Genomic DNA, 27,197 nt, shown 5'->3' with positions numbered 1-27,197 from the left:
ATGTATTGAGTCAGGCACAGCACTAAACAGTAATACCGTTCAATGGTAGGCTCATTAACGCTGGATCAGAAGGCTATGCTAAAGCAGATACAGCACCGATGGTTCGCTTTCTGCATGTGCAACCTACACATGGCCACAACTCTCAGCAGAAGCATATTTCTGTGCCACGGCAAGGACAACCGCGACGGTCGTTACAGAGACAACTTCTAGCGGTTCGTTGACTAGTACTTTGGAACCAACAATTGAGCCCTCAAGAACAGACGGCGGGTTTTCGAGTACAAACGCAGGAGGTCCTCAACCAACGACAACAGAGAGTGATGGCGGGCCGAACCTCGGGACCGAATCTGGTCAGTGCATCACTTGATAGACTTTCTCGGTATTCTTGTTAACCGCAAAGCAGACTTGAGCTCGCGACAAAGGATAGGCGCTGGGGTAGGCTCAGGGCTTTCTGGTGGCCTGCTGCTGATATTTTTCGCGTAGGTGTTTAAGCCATCGTTATTTATAACTGACCGGAAACGCGAGTCTGACGCTTGTCTAGAATCTTTGGGTGCTACAGACAACGCAAAGGGAAGAGTCTGAGGCCGCAGACCAATTCGAAACCCATGCTACAGAAAGATGCTCAAGCGCAAGTCAGCTCAGCTCCCTTGAAACAAGGACCGGTTGACAATGGCCTCCTTGTTGAGAGGGAAGCTGAAATGAATGACTTGGGGTTATGCCAGAGTGAGCATCTGGTCCGTTGATACAGGAACAGAGGAAAGCATTGAGGAAATGAAGAGAATATGACGATTAGGGAGAATTAACTATGGAAAATCGAAATCCACAGAGTCAATTGTCTTGTATGATCTCGATATCACGAAATCGTGCCAAGACTCCACAGGGTAATGAGACACAATGTCTCTGACACTTGTCACTGACTGGTATGACGGAGCTCGTGTTTCCACCGCCACCAGGCAAAGAATGCAGGGCAGGGAGATAGCACGGGCAGTGGGTGCCATTGGTGGCAAAGCCCAGAGATATCCCGTCCTTTTAAGAACGATGATCCGACGAAAAGCTGGAAATGGACCCGGAAGAAGAATTCTAAATCTTGGTCGTGGTCGCACTAACAATGCAAAGCGGCGGAACCTTGGGAACCAAGAAAAACACCAGCGGCGCAGCTGTCAACTCAATCTCCATTATCACAGTCGCGTGCAGACAGAGACACGAAATTGGAAAGTCGATTGAAGGAGGTGAAAGCGGCCGCCAAGAGCTGATGAGCTTTAAGATTGAATCTTCCAAAAATAGCCCCCAAGACTCATCAGACAATCTCCCATTCTCCAGGTTGGATAAGACTGGGAATCAACGGGCCGCATACCAGCGAACGGTGAAAATACGCGGCTTGGTTAATGATAGATTTGTGCAGGAAAGGGGAGTTTATTATGAGGTTATGCCCTCCATGTCGTGTAATGCAAGCCGCACATGAAAGATGCATGTATGGACGATTTGTGTTGGTCTCACTAACCCCAGCGCTGGTCATTTCCTGTATCAGATAGTTCTCAAACATATATTTCAATACATACTCCGAAGTCATATATCTGTGTCTGTATTCTCAGTCCGGACTTGATATCTTCAACAGGTAAAAACCTGGTGATGACGAAGGTGACTATGTACCTTCTCTCACCCGAATATGAGACCAGAAAACATCCGACGAGGCACAAAAACGGTCTTGGCGGATGATTCGGAACGGAAGCCACGTTGAGTCCAGTGACGCCTCAATGTCTCAAGAGACTGCAGCGGCCAGCCTAATCACTTGAGATTCAGCATTCCCAGCCGAAAAGGCCATAGCGTTTGTGAGCATGGCATCAGCTTCACTATGTCAGCGGTCAATCTAGTCGCCAATGCGACTGCATCTCGGTATGCTCGAGACGGTCGGACTTATTAGACAGGTTCAACGTCGACTTCAAAAGCCGATAGTCCCGACCGGCTGGAACAAATCCTATCTTCGGGCTCGGAATATTGATCGTGGAGCACGAAACCAGAACACCAAGCGTTGAAGTTACATCGTCAAGCATGTCATGCCAGCGATTGTCCAAGATGAATATCCACAGGTCCCTTGATCAAAATCAATCTCCATGGGGTTTTGGCATCGAGTATCCTCGTAGCAATTGGGGGTTCAACAATGCAACGGGTCAACACATCTCTTGGCAGCCATGGGGATGGATGAAGGATAATTAGGGACAAGCCTGTTCAGAGATGCATACCTAGATCAAAGAGGGCCTTGACGGCTTCTTACTGGCAAAGCCAGAGTCTGCCTTGCAAGAAGAGCCCTGGAGCGTGTTTGGAGCTATGATAAGTTGGGTGCTGGTTGGCGAATCGACCCGCTGCCATGTTCCTTGCTTTAATCGCGTTAATTATTGTGCTTTCTTTTCAAAGCCGGACCAGAGTCAATTCCTGGTAGTTTTGCAACTTGGCTATTTCATTCGCTGCCTCGACGAGTTTCAGACTTTCATCATCGATCTCGTGCATTGGTGTCCAGTACGTATCAATCTCGAAGCTCTAGGAGCAAATCGTGTTGCGAATTGCTTCGCGGCCCTTTTATGAAGGAGGTTGATATGACCCACAGGTGACATTTGACCAAGGACAGACCAGGAAGAGAGGCTTTTAGGGACGTCGACAAAAGGGGCAAGTCGATAACTAATGTAGGGACCAAGTCATTTGTGCCAACCAGAAATGCGAGGATGGTGTAGGACTGAGCGATAATCTTATCGGAAGGCTGCACAAAACAGGAATTGTGCATTATCTAGCGCTTCTGGTGGCATAGAATTAAGCCTAATCCAAGCTTGCATGGTCCGTGGGCCGAATAGCCAGCTCAAGATCAGTGGAGTTGGGATCGATTCAGCTGAAAGGGTCTTTTTCAACAAGATCGATTTGCATTCAAGACTCCGAGGTTGCAAACTTGCTGTGCGTCAGCTTCAGACTTACTCTTTCCACCCGATGGAAATTATTCTTGATTTTGGCTTGCAGAGGCTAATAAATCTTCGGTGTCGCCTTGACTGCTTTGCTACGTGGAGTGGTAGCAGACGGCGTTTCCAGTTGCTGTTTCAATTCGGTAGCCGCTGTATTCTCTCGTCACAATGCATGCAGTGAGGAGGACAGTCGTTCCGTTTCTCGATGATTCAAAATTTCGCTACAGATATATATTCAGATGGGACGACTTGGAATCATCCTTGCAGGGCTGGATACCGAGACAGCGGTTGTTGTCGGTCGGACGAGGTCAGGCACGATCGTATTAATGCAGGTCCAATGACACAACTCTGCTAGTCAAAAGAAGATAATCACTGTATGCGATAATTGATCGACTCCAGTCAAGCATATCAGCTGCCTTGAAGTTATCATGCCCTGATCTTGAAATTGATTGTGGTGGTGGGGGCTTTGATGCGCCGAAATGACCGCTGACTTATCTGTGATCTGGCTTATCCCTTTATTTTGAGATGAGCTATTGCCCCTCTGCCTGATTTGCAGCTCTCAACTCCATTGCATCGTAGTATACCGAGTAGGTTTATTAAGCGCCTTCCAGGAATAACCTGCAGGTCGTATTCTGAATGGGCCGTCAACGTTCAGTAACAACAAGCCTTGCAAGACACGTGGACCGGTACGGTGGTGACCACAGGTAATTAGCTGACGCGCACCTCCTGCCGAGAGTAAATCCACTAAAAGAGCGCACAAATTTTGCACAGATTTTGCACAGAATGTGATTAGACTTGTGAAAGCTTCCAGACCAAGTATGTATACCAAAAGCTAGGTGTCGCCGCGGGGGTGCATTGACGTACAAATGAATGTTTGATACCCCCCACTTGGAGGTGGATTGTTGTCCGCTTCGATCAACTCAATCGCTATAAGCCTGTCTAGCATCGATGAGTAGTATGTATATATCTTGGCAGTAGAATGAACAAGTCCCTCATAATAATGTTCCTAGGCGCAGAGACGGCGTCCTCAACAAACAGTTGGCGCTGCCAATGTTCCTTCAAAAGAAAGTGTGTGAGTAATAACTGCCGTGGTTAAAATGGATAAATTCTTTAACAGTGATGGTGCCTTGAAACCAGGCCAAGCATGGCCAAGATCTGCGGTATAAAGTCCATTTTGGGAAGATGGAGGGTGAGATACGTACGCGACTATGCTGTTCCTGAATATCATCCACAAACTGGTCACGAACCATTTGTGAGTAAGCTTTGCACCTGTTGAAAGCCGATTATGCAAATCAAATGGTAAAAAGTCGCGGGTATCGATGCAAGAGCCATCTGTTGTGGTCATTGCTGGAACAATCCAGGATCGAGAGCGATTGGACTCTCATGAATTCGGAGCCGGTGTCAAACACTCTTGTGAGAATTATCGTAAAACGCGTGTTCCAATGGCGACAGCACATTCCTTATTTCAGGTGAAGGCATTGGGTGAGGTGGCTTGCTTGCAGGCGGGTTCAGCGGCCGTAGCGGTCGCAGCGTCGCTGGTGGTCCCCTGGTAGATGGAACCCGTGCAAGGTCGAGGGGCGTGTGAGTGTTCAGGGGGTCGGCTTTGATGAAATCCAGGAGAAGGTTGGAAGGAGTGGTGGGGTTTGAGACAAACGAGTACCGGCTGGACCGTCGTGCGCGTCTGTAATGCAATACGGCATCAAAGAAGTCAAAGACTTTTCTTCCTCTCGAAGGGACCGAGCTTCAAAAGTCGCTCATGTTCATGGTCGAGTCACGATGGAGCCACTTCTTGAAACCTTTGTCCCTCTAAACCCTTCATATTGAGAGCTTTAATCTGATGCTTTCACATCAAGTCACAAGATAACAATGATTACCTTATCTTATCTTTACTGCAGTTTTGTCTGAATTTGTACATCTTCTGTCGAGGTGGGAAGATGAGGAAAGATGTTTCCGTGATGGTGTGGTTTCGTGTTTGTGTCGTGCAACTCGAAAGGAAGGCGCTGCTCCGTATATACAAGCCAAATGCGGTTAGTGTGCACCAAATTATGCACTCTGTTATTCATGATTTGCGCAACTGGCCGAGAATGCACAAAACGGGCAAATCCCCTACCGTTAGTCGTTGTACTAACGACCGTGTCCAATGAGAATAATTGAGCACTAACTTGACAGAGAGTTCAGGTGTGCATCACTTGCGGGTCTTCGCGGACGTTAGCGGTTAATAGTGAGTTTGATGGTCGAAATTTGAGCTTATGCTATGCATATTTTGTGCAAAAGGAGAAACGAGACCTTCTTGGCTAATCCACCAGCGACAAGAGAGATGATGCCAAAATGGTGGCCAAATCCCTGCTAAATCCCTGACAAAGACTCCACTACATGGCAGGTGCCCCTGCACCCCCTGGTCCTTTGTCTCGCCATCTCGTGCAGTTACTGGCTGGTGCCGTTCAGGCCCTGGCCTTGCTTGGCTTTTGGCTCTGGATCTCCCCTTCGCTGAGCGTCTGGTCCCTTTCCTTTTCCCGTGCCTTCTGACTCGCTTCGCTTCGCTACCTTTCCTCTCCTGCTCATCTCACTCCCATCTCGTCTTTCAACAAAACAAGCCACTACCTCCGGCCGCTCGCTCGTTCCAGTCCCTCTTTCATCTCCCCCCACACTTTCAAAGCGTTTGTTCTTCTCTCATCTGTGAAGCGTTTATCGTGGTCATCACCATCACGACCAGCGTCTCCTTTTCATCGTCGAGTCTTTTTTCCTTTACTCGCGGCCATCCAATTTTGATCTTCCTTTGTTCGACCGCCTCACAGCAGTTCTTCCACGGCCACGTACGCGATTGATACCCAGGACTCCCTTCATCACCGTCTACTCTTCACAACTCGACGGCACTGCTGGACCAAGCCATCCACCCTCAGTGGCCTTGGTTCACTTTAAACAAAGGGTACATCGTGTTGCCGCCTCTGCCCACGACGACAAGGACGACTCGATTCGATCTATTGCTTGAAGGAGTGACCATACGATCTGACTCAATTCGACTCCAGTTGATCTGATTCGAGGTTTGCATCGACGATCGGCATATCATATTCATATTCTCTTTCTACACTTTCGCTCAAAATTCCGATACACAAACGATCATCATGAAGACCTCAACACTCATGACAATGGTCCTTGCGGCTGCCACTAACTTAATGGTCCATGCCGCAACAGTGAGCAACGATCCTGTCGTGGAACCTGTCCTCAACCAGATGACCTCTCAAGGCTGCTGGAAGTCGAATGGCAACTTGACAGTTGGTTACGAAGGAGTGAAGACAACAAGTGGTTGGTGCTGGGATATTTGCAAGAAGAAGAGCTCCAAGGTTTTCAGTGTCCAAGGATCCAAGTGCTACTGTGGCGACGTTTATCCCAAGGAGGGTGATCAAGTTGACGACGACAAATGCAACTGGCCATGCCCTGGCTACGGCAAAGCGGCTTGTGGTGCCCTGAAGAATTACTGGTCAGTCTACAACTCAGGCGAAGACCTTGCGCCCGACAATTATGTGCCAGAAGAAACGACGACAAGTGCTGCCCCTTCTTCCACCAAGGCTGCGGAGACTACTGCCGCAGAGGAGTCTTCTCCTGCAACAGGAACTCAGGACCCCGCTACTACTTCAGAAGCCGCTTCAGATGATAAGAAGGATGGCCCCAACGTGGCCGCTATTGCCGCGGGCGTGGTTGTCGGCGTGGTTGTCATTGCTGCTATCGGAGGTGGTGCTATTTTCTTCGTTCGTCGCCGACGCAATGCTGAGATAGAGGAGGAGCACCGTCGGAACGCGGCTGTAAATGCTTTCATCAACGGCTCCAAGCCCCCCGGCAGCAGCGGTAGCATCTCTATGACTGATTCGCGCCTTGACCCAGTCATGGCTCACCGACGACTCAGTGACGGCAGCATCGCCGATAACCAAGATTACTCTCGAAGAATTCTACGGGTAAGTTGACGGGATGAAAATTGCTGTAAAACGTCTGTTTACTAATACATCTTTAGGTCACCAACGCATGAACGAGTGTCCGGTCTGGGATCTTCAAAGCCAATTACTTCTCAATCATTATTTCACAATCGGCATTTACGGCGTTTTCGGGATGATAGCTCATGTGTATTTGCCAATCGATCACTCCCGACGATCTGGCGGCGTTTGACTCTTTTCTGGGCGTAGGACTAGACATTTCTTCTACTATTTGCGTCTGCGGAATTACGACTGGATTTGATCAATCACGCTCCACGGCACACCGGCTTCACCTGCGCCATCCACTCATTACCTCCTTTTTCACAACTAAGCCTTGAACGAAACGACTGGAGAAGATGGGAATAATGCCGCAAGTGCCCTTTTTAGATGCCATCTTTCCCTGGATCCGTTTCACTATGGATGTCGTCTTCGTGTAAGGGTATTTCCAAGCGGCGATCATACCCGCGTGTAATCGGCACGTCTGTTTTCTTTTCTTCATGACTGGGAGTCCTGTGTCTCCTGTGTACAAATTCTCCCTCTATTTGTTGAGTAGGGCAGGGTTAAATCTAAAAATAAGGGGGCGAGGAGTCCTCTTGGGATATTGGTCAGGGTGCGATGGGGCGACTTGTCACATAGATACAATGGGACGCGGGAGATATGCCAACCTCGTGGAGGAGATATCACGATTGTGGGGTTGGCAGATAGTGCGGGATATCCTATCGTCGCTTTATTTACTTTTTCACTTGACCGTTATCTTTTCCCTATCATTTACCGATGATCGTGGTGGTCATGGTGTTGCCTGTATGTAGGGTTATGCATAGTCATATACCACCACTTAGGACTTGAGATGCTGGTTCATTGACTGAGTCTTTCACTTGATATCACTGCTGAGGCAAGATGCTGTTTTAGGCTTATATATATACCCTGGGCAAGCTCTTTGGCATCATGTGTCTGTGATTTGTGTGATAATGGTGAATGTCATTTTGTATTGGTACTAGCTCTCAGGTTCGGTACGTAACTGAAAAGATGATTTTTGCCTCGCCATCTCACTTGTCGATTCGTCTTGACGATACATACATTCACAGCGACGCCCCGTTGAATAGACACGGTTCTGGCGCCCGATCTAAACCTTTACAGATAAATACAGACGAAGGTTTACGAATTCCTGGAACCTCGTGGAACTTTTGAATTGTGTTACGACGGCGTTGCTTGGTAATGTTGAGGGTCTTTTCACGTGAGTTTTGATTGTCAATACCTCTTCGTTGAAAATGATCAAAGCCAAGTGGATCACAGATGTGAGACCACGGCACAACCACAAAAAAAATACCACCAGAAAATATTTCACATCAGATCAGATACTCACGCCATATTGAAAACAAAATTGATAGAATTGCCCTCAAGGTGACAATATGAGTCGTAACTTGAAGGCTACCAACCTTGTGCAGGGTAGGTAGTCCAGTAGCAAATACCTGCATGTTCAGTGAAGCTACCACGTGACTATCGAAGCTCTAGCTTGGCGCGATGCTTGTCGCGTTGGAAAAGTTCCCAGCCTGCAAGCATCAACCAACAGCAAACACAAACAAAACACTTTCACACATATCGCATACACAACGAGCACCAATACAGATTCCCAAATACTGAGCCATAAACTCACACAGAAGAACACATATAGGTTCTTATAGGGCTTGCTGCCCGAACTCAAACTCAGCATGAGCTCTATCCCAGCTCCTCGAATCCGCCGCACGGCGCAAAACACACAATTCACGTAGGTGAACCTCTTTTTCGACTGATATTCGGCCCAAAGAACGCTTTCTCATTTTCTAGATATAACCTTTCGCGACGGGTAAACGATGTTCAAACCTATCCCGTTTACTCTCCACAAGGAGCGACCATCCTCGTATACGGTCACGAAAACGGTGTGACGATCGCATGGCGAGGAGGCAAGCGATTCAAGGCTGCGAAAAAGGCGCCGCCTCAGCCTGAAAAGCAGAATGGAACTACAGACGACTCGGTTATGATCATCGACTCGGACGACGACGAACCACCAGCCAAGTCCAAGACAGCATCTCACTATGAGGACAAACCGCAGTTTGAAGATGAGATTCATGATACTCCCTTTCCGGAGATCGTCCAAACCCTGGACCTGGCGCTTGGAACAGCGGTCCTGAAAGTTGCGGTCATGCCTATGACCCCGACACTGGCAGATGATGCTGCATGGGGAGGTGCTAAAGTCCTGATGGAAAAGATGGTATTTGCTGTGTCTTGCGTGACCAACGACATCTACGTCATTACACTTCCTCTTACTCCTCCGTCACCAGAGAGCAAGGCAAGATCAGAGCTCAGGAGCGATCTGCTGGCAGGCAAGGCTGGATCCGGAGCTTGGGGAGAGTCGCTCATCCTGCTTGGTGGCCAGAACAGACACAGTGAGGGGATTGCCATCAACCTCATCATGCCTACTGACACGGAGCGACCTGGTACAAAATCCAGAGCCGTTGTTGCCTCGCACTGCAGGGAGGCTTCTGGCGTGCTCCGGTTATGGGATGTGCCACTAGATGCCAGTGACAAGCCCGCCAAAGCTGTCGAGTCTTTCCAGACCGAGTATTTGCCAAACCCTCTGACAAGCATATCCTTCAACTCTACACATACAACACAACTGCTTGCTGTCTCAGCGCTGCAGGGTGTCCGGATCTATGACTTTGCGCGACCCTCTTTCACCGCCACAGATGCCACAGGGCCTTTCCCTATTCAAGGCTCATGGCTTCTCTCTATGTATCAGCCCTTTTCTCGCCCTTCTTCGACAAGGAAACCAATAATCGACGCTGCTTGGATAGCACACGGCCGCGCCATATTAGTCCTCCTTGCCGATGGCATGTGGGGTATCTGGGACGTTGATGGCGCCAGTCCTACTGCACCAGGCGCTGTTCTCTCAAATAAACTCCAACCTGGAGTAAAGGGAGCCGCCTTGACGACCTTCAGCGTTTCTGGCTACGTAGAGGGGACAAGCTCACTTAGGAGTGTGACGACCCAGAACAAGGAGCACAGCACTGGAGACTTCGCCCCTATGACCCCTCACACTCGACGACAGGCTACTGCATCCCTGAGCTCTGCTATCACACTTGACCGCCTGGCTACTATCCGAGGTGGCATCAAAGTGTTGTCTCTGCCATCGAGTGGTAGCGCCATTCAAGACGAGACAGTGGTTCTGTGGGTCGGTGGCCTCGAACATGTATGCGTCATCCCTGGAATCACGCGCTTCTGGGATTCTCAACTTCGAAGGGCTGCCGGAACAGGTGGAGACATTTTCAACGGAGCGCAACCGGTAAAGATGATCAAGCTCCTGGATTTGGCAACTGGTCTGCTGGGCGAGAGATGTTGCGGAGTTGGTCTGTTGATAGAGCCTGATCACAGTATTGTCGCCCAAGATGGTGGTCTTCCTGCCGATGTTATTGTTCTCGGCGAGTCCAGGATTGTTGTTGTTCGAGAAGGAGAGGATGGACCCGGCAAGATTGTGGGTGCCGCGGCAAACTCACGAAGACGACGTCTGTTTTCAAAGGGAGACAAGTCAGACGCTATCATCGTGCACGGCAGGGAAACCCGACCAGCCAAGTCTTTATTCAACCTGAGCACTGTCAAGCCGGGTACTTTACGGCTTCGATCTGCCTCTGGAAATTACGATGAAGACGCAGACACCACTCTGCAGCCACCGCGCCGAACGGTCGGCTTTGACTTTATGGACACGCTTGAAGCAGCAGCAGACGATACGCAAGACTTTACGAGACGGAATGTGGAGTTTGAGATGTTGGATATCATGGAGATCGACAAGACGCTTGACAGCATGGATGGCCAAAGAAGGACATGAGGCTGTCTCATGGATGTAAAATTGAGATTGCGGAACTGACCTTTGCGAGTAGATGTCGAGAACGATATAATGAAGATGCCGGGGACGATTTGTACGATACCCCCCACGACATACGAAGTGCCCCTTTGCTCATTTCTCATGACACAAGCTTGACATGTTGTGAACTTGTGAAGTCAGATCCTTTTCTTCGTGACATGTTCCGCACGGCCAGGTGGAGCGCAAGGAGAGACCCATCCTTGACTGCTCTGTATTCCGAGCGGTATATCAAGATAAAGTACTTATGTGCTTGGTCGACGCTTCAGAGGAGGGTTGGAAGAGGCTCAGTGCCTTGAGCACTATTCTAGCTTGCAGGACGCATCCTGTTATCTGCTGACTGATGGGTTCTTCGGAGTACTTGAGGCTTGTCTTGAGGACAGTGTAGAACTTTTGAGGTCAGTGGGGGGTGCAGCAACCTAAGTTGGAGATTGGAAGTCGATACATTTATCTGTGGCCCCGAAATATTAACTATTGTGACATAGGGGTAGCCTCAAGCAGTATGAGGTTATGTAAGATAGAGAGTGAGTTTACTATATAGGGCTGTAGTTGTGGCACCTAGAGAGTATGTTGAATTGATTAGGAACATTGGACGAATAAAATACCAACACCATCTGAAACAATGGCCTTTTCCTCATCCAACATGATATTCACATTACAGAGTCTCTCTTTGTTCCTCCATTACATAATGCTACAGTAGAGATCCAGGCAGCTCTGAAGCTTTAGTCCAATCGCGTTGTGGGGTCAATTAAGATCCCTGTAGTTTCCGTCGCGACAGGCGCGTCATGACGTCCCACACGCGTAAAGTCCCTTCTTCTTTCACGTTTCGTTTGCGCCTCCATCTCTTTTTTCCTCATTGATCAAGTCTCCTCTCTTTCCTTATTGTTACTTGGATCTCGACTTCATTCCGAGTCTTATTTCTACAACTTGCCCCGGCATACCAGAGAAAAACTGCAAAGATGGGTATTAAGCAACTCTTTTCGATCATCAAGGAGGAAGCTCCGGATTCGATCAAGGAGGGTGAGATCAAGAACCAGTTCGGCCGCAAGGTTGCCATTGTAAGCTCAGTACGAAATTTCAATACGAAGAGTAGTTGCTTATGATATTAGGATGCTTCAATGAGTATCTACAGTTTCCTCATCGCCGTACGATCCGAAGGCCAACAGCTCATGAACGAGAGCGGCGAGACAACATCGCATCTCATGGGCATGTTCTACCGTACTCTGCGCATGGTCGACAACGGAATCAAGCCCCTCTACGTTTTCGATGGTGCACCACCTAAACTCAAGTCTGGCGAGTTGGCCAAGCGTTTCCAGCGCAAACAGGAAGCTACCGAAGGCCTCGAGGAGGCTAAGGAGACTGGTACAGCAGAAGATATCGAGAAGTTCTCACGACGAACTGTTCGTGTCACTCGAGAGCACAATGCCGAATGCCAGCGTCTACTCAAGCTCATGGGCATTCCTTACATCATTGCGCCTACTGAGGCTGAGGCCCAGTGTGCTGTCTTAGCCCAGGCTGGCAAGGTGTATGCGGCCGCCAGTGAAGATATGGACACTCTTTGCTTCAACACACCCATTTTACTGCGCCATCTTACTTTCAGCGAACAACGCAAAGAACCCATTCAGGAGATTCACCTAGAGAAGGTCCTCGAGGGCCTTAACATGGAGAGGAAGCAGGTATGTTGCGACACCCAGATTGGTTGATACATTGGCCTAACCTTGCATAGTTTGTGGATCTCTGTATCCTGCTCGGCTGCGATTACCTTGACCCAATTCCCAAGGTCGGCCCAAGCACTGCCCTGAAGCTAATCCGTGAGCATGGTTCATTGGAGAAGGTTGTCGAGGCGATTGAGAAAGATCCCAAGAAGAAGTATACTATTCCTGAGGACTGGCCCTATAAGGATGCTCGTGATTTATTTTTCGAGCCCGATGTGCGACAAGCCGACCACCCTGACTGCGATTTCAAGTGGGAGAAGCCTGACATGGAAGGCCTTGTTCAGTTCCTCGTCACAGAGAAGGGGTTCTCGGAGGATCGTGTTCGCAGTGGAGGTGCCCGACTGGAGAAGAATCTCAAGAGCTCTCAGCAAGCTCGACTAGAGGGTTTCTTCAAGCCTGTTCCCAAGACAGATGCTGAGAAGGCAGCACACAAGCGAAAGCTGGATGAGAAGAATGAAGAGAAGCGAAAGAAGGCTAAGCAGGAGAAGAAGGACAAGGCTGCTTCTAAAGCCAAGCCTCGAGGTACCAAGTGAAAGGATACATGGCATTGCAGTGAGACAAGAATCTGATGTCTTGGGGGGGCATGGAAAAGGGTTAGCTACGTGCTGGGATCGGGAACGGAGTTTTTGGCGTTGTGGAGTGGTATATACCACCTGGAGGCTTTATCCGGTGGCATTAACAGCACTACGATGGATTTCTATAGAGATAATCTGTCCGCGTAATGAACGGCCTCAAGGGGAACGTCCTGAAGCAGGGGAGTTAAAGGACTCCTTAGTTTACGCTAAATCAACTTGAACATTTTTGTTACTCAAGATTGACATCTTCTCTCACCTCTCCTACAAAGGGTTTACGAAGAACTTGTAGGACAGTAAGCTTCAAACAGTTTGGACAGGTTTTGTTGTATATCATTGTGCATATTCAGTGGCTCACATAAATATGAATACAAATTCTGAAAATCCCCAGTAAACAAGTTCAGTTGTTCGGATGGTTTGTCAAGTTCGGAGACTCGCTGCATTCTCAGGCGGCAGATGGTGATCTGATGTAGATATACCACCGAACCAAGATGCTACTGGGGTCATATTCGGACTTTGGGCCCAACCAGCCAAACAAGACGAATTTCCAACACATGCAAGTGAAATGCAACAAATGGTCTTCTCCGCATGCCCTTTTCAGATGGGTTGTCCGTTCCCCGTGGGGGTTTGTCCCCTTGTAAAGTTGGCGAGTCATGAGCATTTACCTCGGACGCCATATTTGGCAATGCTGGACCTCCGATTGGACAGCGCATAGAAGCCTCGGCATCCTCCATCATGACATCAACGCATGCGCTAGAGTTTAGCAGTAGAGCAATTGTCGTTTACTGCAGCTCTTTCACATGCAAAATGAACATAGCGAGGCGTAGGCACATGACCTTTGTCTCTCTACCATGACCGCATCGAGTAATGCCGTGAATGAGACGACTCATGACCTGAAGCGACAAGTTTTCCCCAGAAAAAAAGATGATAGAATATGGGGGTGGAGCTGAAGCACCAACATGTGATTGTAATACTACCTATGCTTTTGCCGAAGCATGTTTTAAAAAAGGTTCATGAAAGGCTTATGATCCCTTCTTCCTCCTTCTTTTTCTCCCATATTGTCGTGTTGGCCTTTTCTTTTGATTCTGTGATATATACCCTTTGACAGTTTTGATTATCCTTTTCCCATCACATCAGCAACACAAAGTCAACATGTCTAAAGTCTTTACCACAGGCGACGTTGCGTCGCATAACAAGCCCGGCGACTTGTACATCATTGTCGATGGCGATGTTTACGATTTGACAAAATTTCAAGACGACCACCCAGGTAGGTCAATCACGATACACCCCTCGAAACTCAGATCTAACGCGCAATAGGTGGTAAGAAGATTCTCCAGCGCGTCGGCGGCAAGGACGCTTCCAAGCAATTCTGGAAGTACCACAACGAGGGTATCCTCAAGAAGTACAAGAAGCAGCTTCAGGTCGGATCTCTTGACTCCAAGCCCGCGGCCCCCGAGCCTAAGCCTGAGGCCAATGCTGCTCCGGTGCCCGCGGCCCCTACACCCAAGGCCGTGAAGACTACACAGAAGGAGGTTGCTGCCAAGGAGGAAGACGCCGAGGCTCTTGAGCCTTTCGGCGACCAGATTCCCTTTGCTGACCCTGCCTGGTACCAAAGCGTGGGTTTACCCCTGCTACCTTCTGTCAACTCCTTGCTTACACGTGTTAGTACCACTCACCATACTTCAACGAATCTCATGCTGCTCTCCGCGCCGAGATCCGCGAATGGGTTGAGAAAGATATCGAGCCTTATGTCACCGACTGGGACGAGGCCAAGGAGGTCCCTGAGGAGATCTATAAGGAGATGGGTCGTCGCGGTTACCTCGCTGGTCTTCTCGGTGTCAAGTACCCAACCCAATATGCTCCTCAAGGTATCAAGTCTGTCGCTCCTGAGCAGTGGGATCTCTTCCACGAGATGATCATCACCGACGAGCTGTCCCGCACTGGCTCTGGTGGTTTCGTTTGGAACATCATCGGTGGCTTCGGTATTGGCTGCCCTCCTCTTATGAAGTTCGGTAAGAAGGAGCTCAAAGACCGTATCATGCCTGGTATCCTTAGTGGTGAGAAGCGCATTTGCTTGGCTATCACTGAGCCTGATGCTGGTAGTGATGTCGCCAACCTGACCTGCGAGGCCAAGCTGAGCGAGGATGGCAAGCACTACATCGTCAACGGTGAGAAGAAGTGGATTACCAATGGTATCTGGGCCGACTACTTCACCGTCGCTGTGCGAACTGGAGAGGCTGGTATGAACGGTGTGTCTCTGCTCCTCATCGAGCGTGGCGAGGGTGTTTCCACCCGACGCATGCCTTGCCAAGGTGTCCTGTCTTCAGGCACAACATACATCACCTTCGAAGATGTGAAGGTTCCCGTTGAGAACTTGCTCGGCAAGCAGAACCAGGGTTTCAAGGTCATCATGACCAACTTCAACCACGAGCGTATGGGTATTATCATCCAGTCCCTCCGATTCTCTCGTGTCTGCTACGAGGAGTCCGTCAAGTACGGTAGCAAGCGACGCACATTCGGCAAGAAGCTCATTGACCACCCTGTTATCCGCATGAAGCTCGCTCACATGGCTCGTCAAATCGAGGCCTCATACAACTGGCTCGAGAACCTCATCTACCAGTGCGAGCGCATGGGCGAGACAGAGGCTATGCTTCGACTCGGCGGTCCTATTGCTGGTCTCAAGGCTCAATCTACCCTCACATTTGAGTTCTGTGCCCGGGAAGCTAGTCAGATCTTCGGTGGTCTGAGTTACTCTCGAGGAGGTCAGGGTGCCAAGGTCGAGCGACTGTACCGTGATGTGCGAGCATATGCCATCCCCGGTGGCAGTGAAGAGATTATGCTTGATCTTAGCATGAGGCAGAGTCTGAGAGTTGCAAAGGCTGTGGGTATGAAGCTGTAAAAGCCGGAGTAGAGATCATTTGTATATATATTGCACCACCTTGGAGTTACTTATTTGGCTATGGCCTTGGTCTAGATGTCAGGCCGAGTAGAGCGAAGAATGAATACCAGTTTTTACAAATTCCATGATAAATGATGAACGAATGGCTTGCGTGAATTGGCAATTCCTCCAGCGGTTATTGGTCATGCCATTGTTTTCATGTGATTGAGAGATCGTGATAGGTAGCCTGCCTAGCATCGAGTAACGTGGAGTAGCGCTACCTTTCTTGACCTAGAATGTGAATTAATAGATGAGCAATGAGAACTTGACCTTCAGAGGTACATATTCTCTCAAAACATACGCAGGGATGGACTGTTCTTTGTCAATCGAAGAACTTAACCCCATACTACAGTGACAAGTTGTACCTCGCTTGTTAAATCGTCAGAGCTGGCCCCTGCTTAGAGCTGGAGGTATCGTGCGTCCTCATTGAAACTCTGTTGATTTTCATCTCTCGTGTCATTTTCATCACAACAAAAGCCTCGGAATCTCCCTCCGAGAGTCGCTCAACTCCAAGCAAACACTTGGCAAATTCCCAGAATACAATAGACTAGATCACTTTAGCAAAAGCTCATTCTCGTCCATCTCAGCGATAAAAACCGGGCTGCCCCGCCTACACGTGACCAAAAACTGCAGGGCCTTCCGCCGCAATGAGGCACACACCATCGTCACCTTCACCTTCAAACTCCAAGACTGAGCCTACTCTACTCTATTTCTTCCCTCCACCAAGAACCGAATCACACCTTTAAACACCCCACGACGACAAGAGACCTCTCCACACGACATAGACCTCGCGCTTTCAACTAACTAAAGCACTTTCATCCCTGAGTCTTCTTTCTCAGGTAGTTCGCGCACCGATTTTCTTCCGACCTCTCTCCACACAAACCAACAACGCCTTACAGCTCCTCACCTGCTGCCCCCTCCCGCGCCCCGAACCCACGAGAGGCCGACCTCTGTGCTGTTTTGCATATAATACCTCACCCTTTTACTTTCTTTCGATCCGTAGACGGATCCTATACACGCAATGGCGGATCAGCTAGCAGACAAGCTGAAATCCACCCAACTCAGGTCCGCTGCGCCGCCCTAGCGGCCCTTGTGAGCTTGGACTAACTCGAGCAGTGACGGTGCTCCCGCCGCGAGTGACGAGTGGAAGAAGAACCTGAACCTCCCCGCAAAGGATAACCGACAACAAACAGAGGTACATGCTGCAATCATGATTTCCTTGGCGCACGCCCAGAGGCTGACCTTTGTCCCCAGGATGTTACAAACACAAAGGGCCTCGAGTTCGAGAACTTTGCCCTCAAGCGAGATCTACTTATGGGAATTTTTGAAGCAGGATTTGAGAAACCTTCACCAATTCAAGAGGAAGCTATACCCGTCGCATTAACTGGCCGAGATATTCTTGCACGAGCAAAGAACGGCACTGGCAAGACAGCTGCCTTTGTCATCCCTACCTTGGAACGCATCAATCCCAAGGTTTCCAAGATTCAATGTCTTATCCTTGTCCCCACACGTGAGCTTGCCATGCAGACCTCGCAAGTCTGCAAGACCCTCGGCAAGCACCTCGGCATTAATGTTATGGTTACGACTGGTGGTACCGGTCTTCGAGATGACATTATTCGTCTGCAGGATCCCGTCCATATTGTGGTTGGTACCCCAGGCCGAATTCTCGATCTCGCTGGCAAGAATGTTGCCGATCTTAGCGAATGCCCCATGTTCATCATGGATGAAGCCGATAAGCTTCTATCCATCGAGTTTACTCCCGTTATCGAACAGCTTCTGCAATTTCACCCCAAGGACCGACAAGTCATGCTTTTCTCAGCCACATTCCCTCTGTCCGTCAAGGACTTTTCCGATAAGAACATGGTCAGCCCCTATGAGATCAACCTGATGGACGAGCTCACTCTGAGGGGTATCACTCAATACTACGCCTTTGTTGAAGAGAAGCAGAAGGTCCACTGCTTGAACACCCTCTTCTCCAAGCTCCAAATCAACCAGTCGATTATCTTCTGTAATTCCACCAACCGAGTCGAACTTCTCGCTAAGAAAATTACCGAACTTGGATACTCCTGCTTCTACAGTCATGCTAAGATGCAGCAACATGCACGAAACCGTGTTTTCCACGACTTCCGCAACGGTGTGTGCCGAAACTTGGTCTGTTCCGATCTCCTCACCCGTGGTATCGACATCCAGGCTGTCAACGTTGTCATCAACTTTGATTTCCCCAAGAATGCCGAGACCTACCTTCATCGCATTGGTCGATCTGGTCGTTATGGCCACCTTGGTCTGGCTATCAACCTGATCAACTGGGACGACCGCTTCAACCTCTACAACATTGAGCGGGATCTTGGCACTGAGATCCAGCCTATCCCCGCCAGCATCGACAAGAGTCTCTATGTCTACGAGAACCCTGAGTCGATCCCCCGACCCATCTCCAACATGCAAAGGGGACAACTACCTGCGGCCCAGGGTCAGCAGCAGCCCCAAACTCAACAACCTCAGCAATACCAACAGCCTCAGCAGATGCAGCAGGCTGGTCTGCCTCAACAAGGCCAGGGTAATTGGCAGAGCCAAAACCCTCAGCACGGCAACCCGCACTATAACAACGGCGGGCGAGGTCGTGGACGAGGCCGTGGGTATCGTGGCCGCGGTGGCCAAGGCGCAGGCGGTCGAGGTCGCGGCCCGCCCCGCGATGCCCAATCCTAATATTATATATACTCATGCATGGCGTTAGGTAGGCGAGACAGGGGTTTAAGGATGACTTTAAGATGATTTTTTTTGTACTGGGTTGTGATTTCAATGTTGGATTGTACATTATTCGCATATTTTTCCGCGAATGGATGGGACGGCGAACGGCCTGCACTGCCGATGGATTACGACTCCTTCGACACTTTCACAAAGGGTTTCTATGCAAAAACCCAACACATTAGCGAGCCCCGACTCATATGGCTCACGCATTCTTGGCATGGAGGCCCTGTTGGCTTCCTTTTTGCACGGATCTGTCAGTCGTATCATCACCATCGGCTTTGGCATTCTGTTTGATTTGGTTCATGATATCTACGGATGATGAAAAAGAGCGAGAAATGGAACTTCCAGGGAAAAGGTGTTCTTTGGGCATCGACCACGGTAGACACACCCGCTTTGGGGCTGGGCACAGCCAAATGGTGCGGGGAGAAGGGAAAGGAAGGGGGTGTTTCTGAGGTTCGAGGCGTTCGAGGCTTTTCACGCGGATGGCGTTGCCCTCGGTTTGTATTTGAGGGCTGCAATTTCTGTAGCTGACTTGCGATTTGAACGGCACCTCGGCGGAGCGAGCGCACGGGGGATATGATACCCTTACGGCAAATCTACGTTGGATGAGCGGATCTCATGAGCTGAGGCAGACTCTGCTAGACGTATTGGTGGGTTCGAAAGGGCTTTATGAGGCCCACGGGTAACATCACTACATTGATCTTGCTCTCTCTCCCCTATCACGGACAAGATGCAGTCTTTGCTCGAACATGGCTTCTCGCGACAAGACTGAGGGTTGAGACAGTGAGATGACTGCTATTGAGCAGCACCAATGAAAACCATGAAAGTAGAAAAACAAGAAAAAATAACTTTTGGGAGGGGAAACTGAATGGACTGGATGGCTTTCGTACCGGCTCGGCACGTGCCGTTGTATGGACGGATTTTGCGTTCTGCAACGACGTGGCTGGAGCTGGTGAGGCAGATAGTTTATTTGAGCAAAACTGTGGGATTTCCCACTTTCCTCTCACACAGATGACCCTTGACTCTTGTGATAACTTGTGATAGTGAACTTATTGAGAGGAATAGCGTGCTCGATCACAGGGAGTAGAAATGATTCAGATGTAGTTCGATTTTGACAGATCAGAAACCACCTGTACGGCAAGCCCCTGTTCAAGATTCCAGTTTAAGTTTGAGAGAACACTGTATGTAGTAATTGGGGTGTGTTAAGAGAGTCAAGTTAGGAAGTTGTCGTGAAACGTCTGAAAGAGGCTCGTGAAGTAAAAGCGAATGAGTCAGCACTGGAATGCGATCTGACAAAAACCAGGGGCAGGGTCCATAGGGCTTTCACGTATCTGATCAACAAAGGCGCGTTAGTTAGCACTAGACTACACATGTTCCTGGAAATCACAGCCCTCCTTTTTATTTCCAGAGAGAGGGCCAAGAAAGTTGAGTTAGCTGTTCTTGAAAGGATTCACGGGGGATTGCGTAGACAGTGGACCCTTTACATCTGTCACGGTTGCTCGCATTCTTCGCCAACCCCGAGAAGGGCCGTGCTCTGTGAGTGGCTTGGCAGGGGGGTTAGGAAGGTATCTGTTATTGAAGAGGAAGAGGCAGCCAAGAGTACAAGAGATGTTGTGGAGAATGAAGAGCTTGTTTAGATATTGGGGTTGATATGTTGTAGGATGATGAGCTTGGCTTCGTCGTAAGGAGGTTGATACTAAAGATGAGAATCAGTTGTGAGAGCAGCATGATAAGTCATGTATGATGTATAACGATGCTCCATATGTTACAGGAAACGCACATGCCCGTGATACGAACTTTGAGTGACAGCATAGGGTGGGTATTCGCCCGTTCTTCAGAGTGAGACTTCATCACAAGTACCATGATCCCAATAAACATCTACAAGACCCAAGACTATGGTGCACTCCTCTTCATACTGAATATAGTAACATATTGAATGCTAAAGCCGCGGGATTATCACAGTATGGGCGGATGTTGGACGCTGCATGTTGGATGGTAGATCAGCCGCATAAAAACTGGTGGTCATAAGGGTCACAGCCATGACGGAATGTGCTAGCTAGCGGCGAAGACAAAAAACAAGGGACAGGAACAAATGTCTTGGGACCAAAAAAAGACTTGGAACAAGAGAGAATGGCGCCGATCTTGCAAATCGACATATCAGCCAAAACGACGATCAGTTGCCATTAGTTGAATGGTGTGTTTAGTCTGAAGAAACACTACCAAGATATGTTGCCACTTACAAATCATTCTCACGATTTCATATTCAAAGTTGAGATGAAGAGTAGATAGGTTAGTACCTAGTCTTGAGATTTGGCTTAGTCTTCATATCCACGACAACGAGATTGAAAGAGACGGGGGAAAGTGGACCTTGACCCCCCGTGGCTGTGTTAACGGTGCCTGGGGTGATTGATTGATTGATGTCGACGGGATCCAATGGCTGCAGATGACTGACAAGGTTCTTTAATAGCCAGTAACAAGCTCTCGGAGCCTTAAAAGCATCCGAACAATATTGAAATCAGATCAGCTGAATTAAACATCAAGTTACTGAAGCTGTACTCCGTATTATAAGCAGAGTTAATGCTTCAAGACTGCAAGTTTCATGTTGAAGAGACATGAGTCGAGATATAACTCGTTACCCACTGTTCGACTTCTGAGGCAAACTTAGAATGAGACGGGCACTGATTGATGCTTCATGACAAGGATGATATTGGATAAGGAGATCGTGTCGAATCATGGGGAAGCCTGGGTTAGATCATGCTCTACTGTACTGTACAGTTGGCTGTTCTCTATGTTACCCCTTGGCGAGATAAGAAGGATGATTATGGCCACAGATCGTCAAATCTGACAACACCACAACCGACCGGCACTTCTAATGGCATCTTCAATTGTGTCAATGGCGTGTATCTTTTCTCTAACCCGTACCTGTAAAAATACAAGAGCTAGACGCCAATATTGCAAGCCACCGATAAATAGTAGCAGCGGCATCAGACGGACGGGAGACGGGTTTCCAGGGCCGTCTGCCAAGCCCCAAGCCAAGCCCATCTGTCGTGGGACTTATGCCACGCAAACCCTCCCCTTTCAGTGGTCCACACAGCCCAGTTGCATTGCTTCAGTGGGTGGAGTGCACTGAAAGATAGCCCAGAATACGCTGTGCCCAGTAAAACAGAGCCTGTCAGACGTCCACCAATCCTCACATCTCATATCAGCCGGGATCCCGGGTGGCCCCCCATCCTTTATCCCATTGGGTACCATCTCCTTCCCCCTTCTTCCTTACAGGACACACAGAGAGACGCCTCATTTCCAGTTTTAGGTACAGGCCAGGCAAGGCAGGAAGGAGCTGCTGCAACTGCTACTGCTGAAAGAAAGAAAGAGCCCAGGCCCCGTCACTTTTTCCCGCCCGGATTTCTCCCAGCCTCACCACCACCAACAACACTACACCATCCTCCGTCTCTCTTCTCCGTCTCCGTCGCTCACCTCACCTCACACCCAGAAATCGATCTAATTCGACAGCACATTAATTGGGAATTCGATATACGAAACCTCTTCCCATCGCAATCATCTTCATATAACTCCGTAGCCCATTTAATCTACAGCTTCAACTTCGCCTGGGCTTTCGCTTCCCCCCTCGACTTTTCACCCCAGCGCGGTGTCCCTGCCCTGCCCATTGGTCGACCCGCCAAGCATCCCCCCGTGCGCCCAGCCAGCAAGGCCCTCGAACCAATTTCCCTCTCTCTCGTCTCTACCGCCCATTGTTCCACCAGCAACGTTAATACTCAACCCAGAGTTAGTGAGAGCGAACCACTGCGACAGGAAGACAAGTGATTGCAGAGCCCGACGACGTCTCGACGATATTATCACATCCACAAACCCCGATTTAGGCTCGAAATAGCATCACTTCACCCAGTAGCATCTACCGCGTCAGCACTCGCTGGTCTTGGCCTCCAGCGAGTTCTTCACATCCCCGCTCGAAATGCCATCGTTTCTCTCCGATCAGGACAATTCGACAATCTTTAGCAATAACCCCGACATCCTCAACCTTGATCCCACGAACCAGTTCGGTTTCGTCAACAAGGAGAGGGTGAATGGGGGTTCTATCCGCCACACCCGATCCGACACAATCAATGAGAGCTTTGACGAGAGCTCCGTTTCCTCTACACACGCGTCCGACGTCTCCGACTCAACACCAGCGCCTATGAATGGCAACAGTAACAGCACGCGGCCTACGAGCATGAGCTCTAATTCTAACGGCATGTCCGCTACGGCTACTCACACCCAACAAGACGATGTAAACGGAGTCGGAAAGTTTGGGCAGCAGCCCATGCCTAATGGCACAGCGAACCTAGTCGACCGTACACGCCAGCACTCATCCGATACCAATGGCATCAATTCCAATACAGCCTCTACCAATAATCATCAACATAACAACATACTATCAAAGCCCTTACCTTCGGAACCCCAAACGACAGAGGGAGCTCCCGAGAAGCCCCCAAGCAGGAGCTTTGATGGAAACCATACACTCTCACTTTCTCCTTTCCCTGTAGAGCCGCGCGGTTCTCAGTCACAAACTGCTCTCTCGGCGAATAATAATACGAACACCGATGCGGCGCAGGCACTGCACCCTCGCACAAATGGCACACATCGGTTGTCATCACCACCAATTTATAACCCGTCAAGTGCAGCAGCCTCATCAACAGGACATTTACAAGCGCCCCCTGGTCTCAAGCAACGACATACCCTCGATGTACCAAAATACGTTCCGGGGCGCGGTTCAAAAGACGGAATGGATACAGCCCAAGCTAGTGGCCGCTTCTCCCCTACTAATGCTGGAAGTTCAAGTGGTCGACGACCCTCTTTGAGTATGGGTAGAAGGCCAACTCGATCAATGCAGTCAGATGGACCACGGGACGAGATTGTACCAGATGAGGATGCTCTTCGCTGGGCAGAGGCATTGCGACAAAAGAGAGCTAGCAAGAGGAGGAGAAAGGAGGAGGAGGATGACGATCGCGTTCTTGTCGGTACCAAGGTCGATGAGAATCACGCCAACTGGGAGACCGCCTACAACATGCTTACAGGTATTCGTGTTTCGGTTTCGAGAACGAATGCCAAGCTCGACCGAGAGTTGACAGATGCCGATTTTGAGACTAAGCAGAAGTCGACGTTTGACATCGCCGGTAATGAGCTGGTGCCGTCTGCCAAGTACGATTTCAAGTTCAAGGACTACGCTCCTTGGGTCTTCCGCCGCCTCCGAGCTCTCTTCCGCCTGGACCCTGCTGATTATCTGATGTCGCTCACGGGCAAGTATATCCTATCTGAGCTGGGATCACCGGGCAAGAGTGGAAGTTTCTTTTACTTCTCCCGGGATTATAAGTATATCATCAAGACCATCCACCATGCTGAACATAAGTTTCTCCGTAAGATTCTTAAGGAATATTACCAGCACGTCAAAGACAACCCCAATATGCTTCTTTCGCAGTTTTACGGCCTTCACCGAGTCAAGATGCCATATGGAAAGAAGATTCACTTTGTTGTGATGAACAACCTCTTCCCCCCACACCGGGATATTCACACCACTTTCGATCTGAAGGGCTCTACCATCGGTCGAGACTATAGGGAAGAAGATTTGGAGAAAAACCCAAGGGCGACCCTGAAGGATCTCAACTGGCTGAGGCGACAGCGGAGCCTCGAGTTGGGTATCCAGAAGAAGCGCATGTTTCTTGAGCAACTACAACGGGATGTTGCTCTCCTGAAGAGACTTAAGATCATGGACTACTCACTACTAGTTGGCATACATGATGTCTCTCGAGGGAATGAAGAAAACCTTCGTGACAAGACACTGCAAGTTTTCAACCCCGGTGGTGAGAAGTCCCCCGACGACGAGCCCAACTCGGTCCTCCTTCGCACACCATCCAAATTGGAGAACCAACGTAAGGCTAGGGAACTGAGACAGATGATTCGCCAGGAGCGACCAGTACCTATGGGCCAGTCAGCAAACAAGATGCCTGATGAGTTGCAAGAAGGCCAGCATCGACCTGGATGGGTCTTTGGTCAGGACGATGGTGGATTCAGGGCAACCCATGAAGATAATACTCCAGGGGATGAGATTTACTATCTCGGAGTCATCGACTGTCTCACTCACGTAAGTATTACATCGAGGTTGGAAACGACGACAACTAACATGATTTAGTATGGAATTATCAAAAAGATTGAGCACTTCTGGAAGGGCTTATCAAGTGACAAGACACAAATTTCAGCACTACCACCTGACCAGTATGGTGACCGGTTCTACCATTTCATCGAGGGTGTCACCATGTCCACCGAAGAGGCTCACAGGGAGGCCGAGAGGAGACACCAGGAAATGATTGAAGCTCAACGTTCAGAAAACAGAGTGTCAAGCTGGAATTCTCGGCGCAGGTCGTCTCAGGCCGTTCCACCGATGCCAACCCATTTACCACCTCCACCACCTGGCCCACGATCTCCGGAAGCTCAGGAAACGCTCGAACGGGCTAATAAGGAGGCCGAGCGCTCTGAGAGGCATGGATATACCGAGAACCAGGTTCCAGACCGAGTCTTGACTACCGGCACTTCTAGGGACAATCGCGACTCTTTGCAGCATGAGCCTATCTTGCCCGTCGTGCAGGAGGCAGGTGAAAATGGCCGTGACGACACCGAGGCCAGGCCTCTGAGATCCTCTAAAGACCTCAACAAGAGCCTCCCTCCGACGAGAGCACCGCCCCCAACTCCTCCCAAGTCAGGATATGCCGGACCCGGAAGCGCAGATAGTGGCTATGCAGGTCTCAGCAATGGCACAGGTCCCGCCAATCAAGGACAGAGAGTGAGCATTGATAGTCTCAATAAAGAGCTGCCGCCATTACCGAGGAAGGATGGGACAGACGACAATGGAGTACGACTGGTAGCTTAGGTTGCGACCAAGGTCAAACCAAGGAATCACTTCCGGGTTTGTCGAGGAGGACAAAAGATGGATTCACGATTAAGAAAGCGAACGACGCAGATACATACACAAGGTTGACGAGCGACGGAACCATCGCCAACCACCAATGATGCATTAGAAAAGCGAGACACCTGGCGACACCCCCTTATTCATATTCATATCATATTCTTATGCTGGACCATTCCTTGACCAGCCGCGCACTATTTCCTTATTGTTATTCTGTCAATCAACATTTTTGGCATACTGGACTCGGCCTCGGCCTATGAAAGCAAGTTTCTATTTCAGACACATTTTCCTTTGTCAGCGACGAAGCAGAGAAGCACTCGGAAAAGTGGTGGGTGAGCCGTATCGCCAGGTTGAAGCGCGGTCGGTGCCTCGGGAGCGAGTGCAGATATGGTTCCTTTTATCAAAAAAGAAGAAGACATGGATGATACCACCACGCTTAGCACGCTACAGTCTGTTTTTTTTTTATTCACTTTTCTTCTGGTCGTTAATCAAATCTTTGTTGACTGGCCCCTTTTCACATGATACTTCGTTTTTGTCATATACTTATTGTACTCTCTTGGTTTCTCATCAGCTGGCAGGGCTTGCACAGGCAGCGGCTTAGGTAGTAGGAATAGATAGAAATGGTAGGATAAAGATTTGAGTTAGCTCATTGGGAGGAGTGGGTGCGGCGTGTGATGTGAAGGTGGTACAGCGAGTGCAATTGCAGCTGTGATTGTACCTTTTGGGGTGTGAGTTGGTGATATTGTGGTAGTTTACAATGATATAATACAAATATGTAAAACAAGTAATGGCCTTTTGTGAAGCCTTTTCCGTGTCCGTTGTCTCATTCATCCATCATCTTGTTCCTCCAATCCCGTTACTTCTTCTGATCCAACATGGCCTGGATATCGCCTACACCCTTGCCCTTCTCCCCAGCACCACCCTCTGGCGCAAAACTCGTCGTAACCGTCATCTCCTGTGCACCCTGTGCCCTCAACTCATCCAGGCGTCGCTTCTTCTGGATATCCGCAACCCTCCACTGCTTGAAGTACTTGACCCAAGCAGCTGCACAGTCCCTCTCAAAATCCGCCGTCTCAACTGGACAAGCCTTCTTTGTCGCTGATGGATCCTTGGCGGCGTCGACGATGTTGTGGGCGTCTAGACAGTTGAAGTAGGCATCGCGGGCGGCCCAGCAGATCTTGCGCTCTTGACGGTTTGGTATCGCGTCGCCGGATCGAATGGCGTCTGCGCGGGATTCGCTTGAGAATGGCCAGAAACCCATTGCGTGTTTGTATTTTTGTGGTTTTTATGTGAGAGAGTTAATTGGTGATGGTGATGAGGGCGGGACACACGGGTACAAAATCTCATGAGCCGTGTATCTCCAGTCTACTAACGCTGAGGGTACGTTATGACGAGCAGAACCGGCAGAAAAAGAGGGCGGTGAGATTGGAATGGTTTAGTGGACGGAGCACAAGCCACGTTTCAGGGTAGCTG

General features: G+C 49.5%; 9 protein-coding genes across 11 annotated transcripts; 7 read left to right on the top strand and 2 right to left on the bottom strand.

Annotated features, from left to right (window-relative positions):
• Positions 1 to 386: 386 nt before the first annotated feature.
• Positions 387 to 2,763, top strand: FOIG_07799 (uncharacterized protein). Its single transcript, XM_031207494.1, has 2 exons — positions 387 to 476; positions 539 to 2,763. The coding sequence occupies exon 2, from the start codon at positions 1,106 to 1,108 to the stop codon at positions 1,457 to 1,459; it is 354 nt and encodes a 117-aa protein (XP_031063027.1). The 5' UTR covers positions 387 to 476; positions 539 to 1,105; the 3' UTR covers positions 1,460 to 2,763.
• Positions 2,764 to 3,374: 611 nt separating this feature from the next.
• FOIG_07798 (uncharacterized protein) lies at positions 3,375 to 4,483 on the bottom strand. The gene has a single exon (XM_031207493.1). It carries the CDS (start codon positions 4,285 to 4,287, stop codon positions 3,970 to 3,972), a length of 318 nt encoding a protein of 105 aa, XP_031063026.1. The 5' UTR covers positions 4,288 to 4,483; the 3' UTR covers positions 3,375 to 3,969.
• An 876-nt stretch (positions 4,484 to 5,359) lies between these two features.
• FOIG_07797 (uncharacterized protein) lies at positions 5,360 to 8,073 on the top strand. Its single transcript, XM_031207492.1, has 2 exons — positions 5,360 to 6,892; positions 6,949 to 8,073. Exons 1-2 carry the CDS (start codon positions 6,065 to 6,067, stop codon positions 6,961 to 6,963), a joined length of 843 nt encoding a protein of 280 aa, XP_031063025.1. The 5' UTR covers positions 5,360 to 6,064; the 3' UTR covers positions 6,964 to 8,073.
• A 351-nt stretch (positions 8,074 to 8,424) lies between these two features.
• FOIG_07796 (uncharacterized protein) lies at positions 8,425 to 11,442 on the top strand. Its single transcript, XM_031207491.1, has 2 exons — positions 8,425 to 8,672; positions 8,732 to 11,442. Exons 1-2 carry the CDS (start codon positions 8,617 to 8,619, stop codon positions 10,764 to 10,766), a joined length of 2,091 nt encoding a protein of 696 aa, XP_031063024.1. The 5' UTR covers positions 8,425 to 8,616; the 3' UTR covers positions 10,767 to 11,442.
• Positions 11,443 to 11,605: 163 nt separating this feature from the next.
• FOIG_07795 (flap endonuclease-1) lies at positions 11,606 to 13,404 on the top strand. Its single transcript, XM_031207490.1, has 3 exons — positions 11,606 to 11,857; positions 11,909 to 12,475; positions 12,526 to 13,404. The coding sequence occupies exons 1-3, from the start codon at positions 11,759 to 11,761 to the stop codon at positions 13,045 to 13,047; spliced, it is 1,188 nt and encodes a 395-aa protein (XP_031063023.1). The 5' UTR covers positions 11,606 to 11,758; the 3' UTR covers positions 13,048 to 13,404.
• Positions 13,405 to 13,971: 567 nt separating this feature from the next.
• On the top strand, positions 13,972 to 16,159 carry FOIG_07794 (acyl-CoA dehydrogenase). Its single transcript, XM_031207489.1, has 3 exons — positions 13,972 to 14,353; positions 14,404 to 14,702; positions 14,753 to 16,159. Exons 1-3 carry the CDS (start codon positions 14,239 to 14,241, stop codon positions 15,983 to 15,985), a joined length of 1,647 nt encoding a protein of 548 aa, XP_031063022.1. The 5' UTR covers positions 13,972 to 14,238; the 3' UTR covers positions 15,986 to 16,159.
• A 123-nt stretch (positions 16,160 to 16,282) lies between these two features.
• On the top strand, positions 16,283 to 20,204 carry FOIG_07793 (ATP-dependent RNA helicase DHH1). 3 transcript variants are annotated; one of them, XM_031207486.1, is made up of 3 exons: positions 16,283 to 17,089; positions 17,141 to 17,219; positions 17,279 to 19,915. In XM_031207486.1, exons 1-3 carry the CDS (start codon positions 17,046 to 17,048, stop codon positions 18,725 to 18,727), a joined length of 1,572 nt encoding a protein of 523 aa, XP_031063019.1. In that variant the 5' UTR covers positions 16,283 to 17,045; the 3' UTR covers positions 18,728 to 19,915. The 3 variants fall into 3 exon arrangements, with proteins under 3 accessions (XP_031063019.1, XP_031063020.1, XP_031063021.1); XM_031207487.1 differs by having other exon boundaries at positions 16,283 to 17,219; positions 17,279 to 20,204; XM_031207488.1 differs by having other exon boundaries at positions 17,141 to 19,915.
• Positions 20,205 to 22,051: 1,847 nt separating this feature from the next.
• On the top strand, positions 22,052 to 27,080 carry FOIG_07792 (1-phosphatidylinositol-4-phosphate 5-kinase). The gene is made up of 2 exons (XM_031207485.1): positions 22,052 to 24,905; positions 24,954 to 27,080. Exons 1-2 carry the CDS (start codon positions 22,740 to 22,742, stop codon positions 25,686 to 25,688), a joined length of 2,901 nt encoding a protein of 966 aa, XP_031063018.1. The 5' UTR covers positions 22,052 to 22,739; the 3' UTR covers positions 25,689 to 27,080.
• On the bottom strand, positions 26,329 to 27,109 carry FOIG_07791 (uncharacterized protein). The gene has a single exon (XM_031207484.1). It carries the CDS (start codon positions 26,983 to 26,985, stop codon positions 26,581 to 26,583), a length of 405 nt encoding a protein of 134 aa, XP_031063017.1. The 5' UTR covers positions 26,986 to 27,109; the 3' UTR covers positions 26,329 to 26,580.
• Between the last annotated feature and the right edge of the window lie 88 nt (positions 27,110 to 27,197).

This window comes from Fusarium odoratissimum, assembly GCF_000260195.1.
Source record: "Fusarium odoratissimum NRRL 54006 unplaced genomic scaffold supercont1.11, whole genome shotgun sequence".
Classification (NCBI taxonomy): Eukaryota; Fungi; Ascomycota; class Sordariomycetes; order Hypocreales; family Nectriaceae; genus Fusarium; species Fusarium odoratissimum.
Note: the sequence above shows the minus strand (reverse complement) of the source record. Positions and strands in the feature narration are given on the sequence as shown.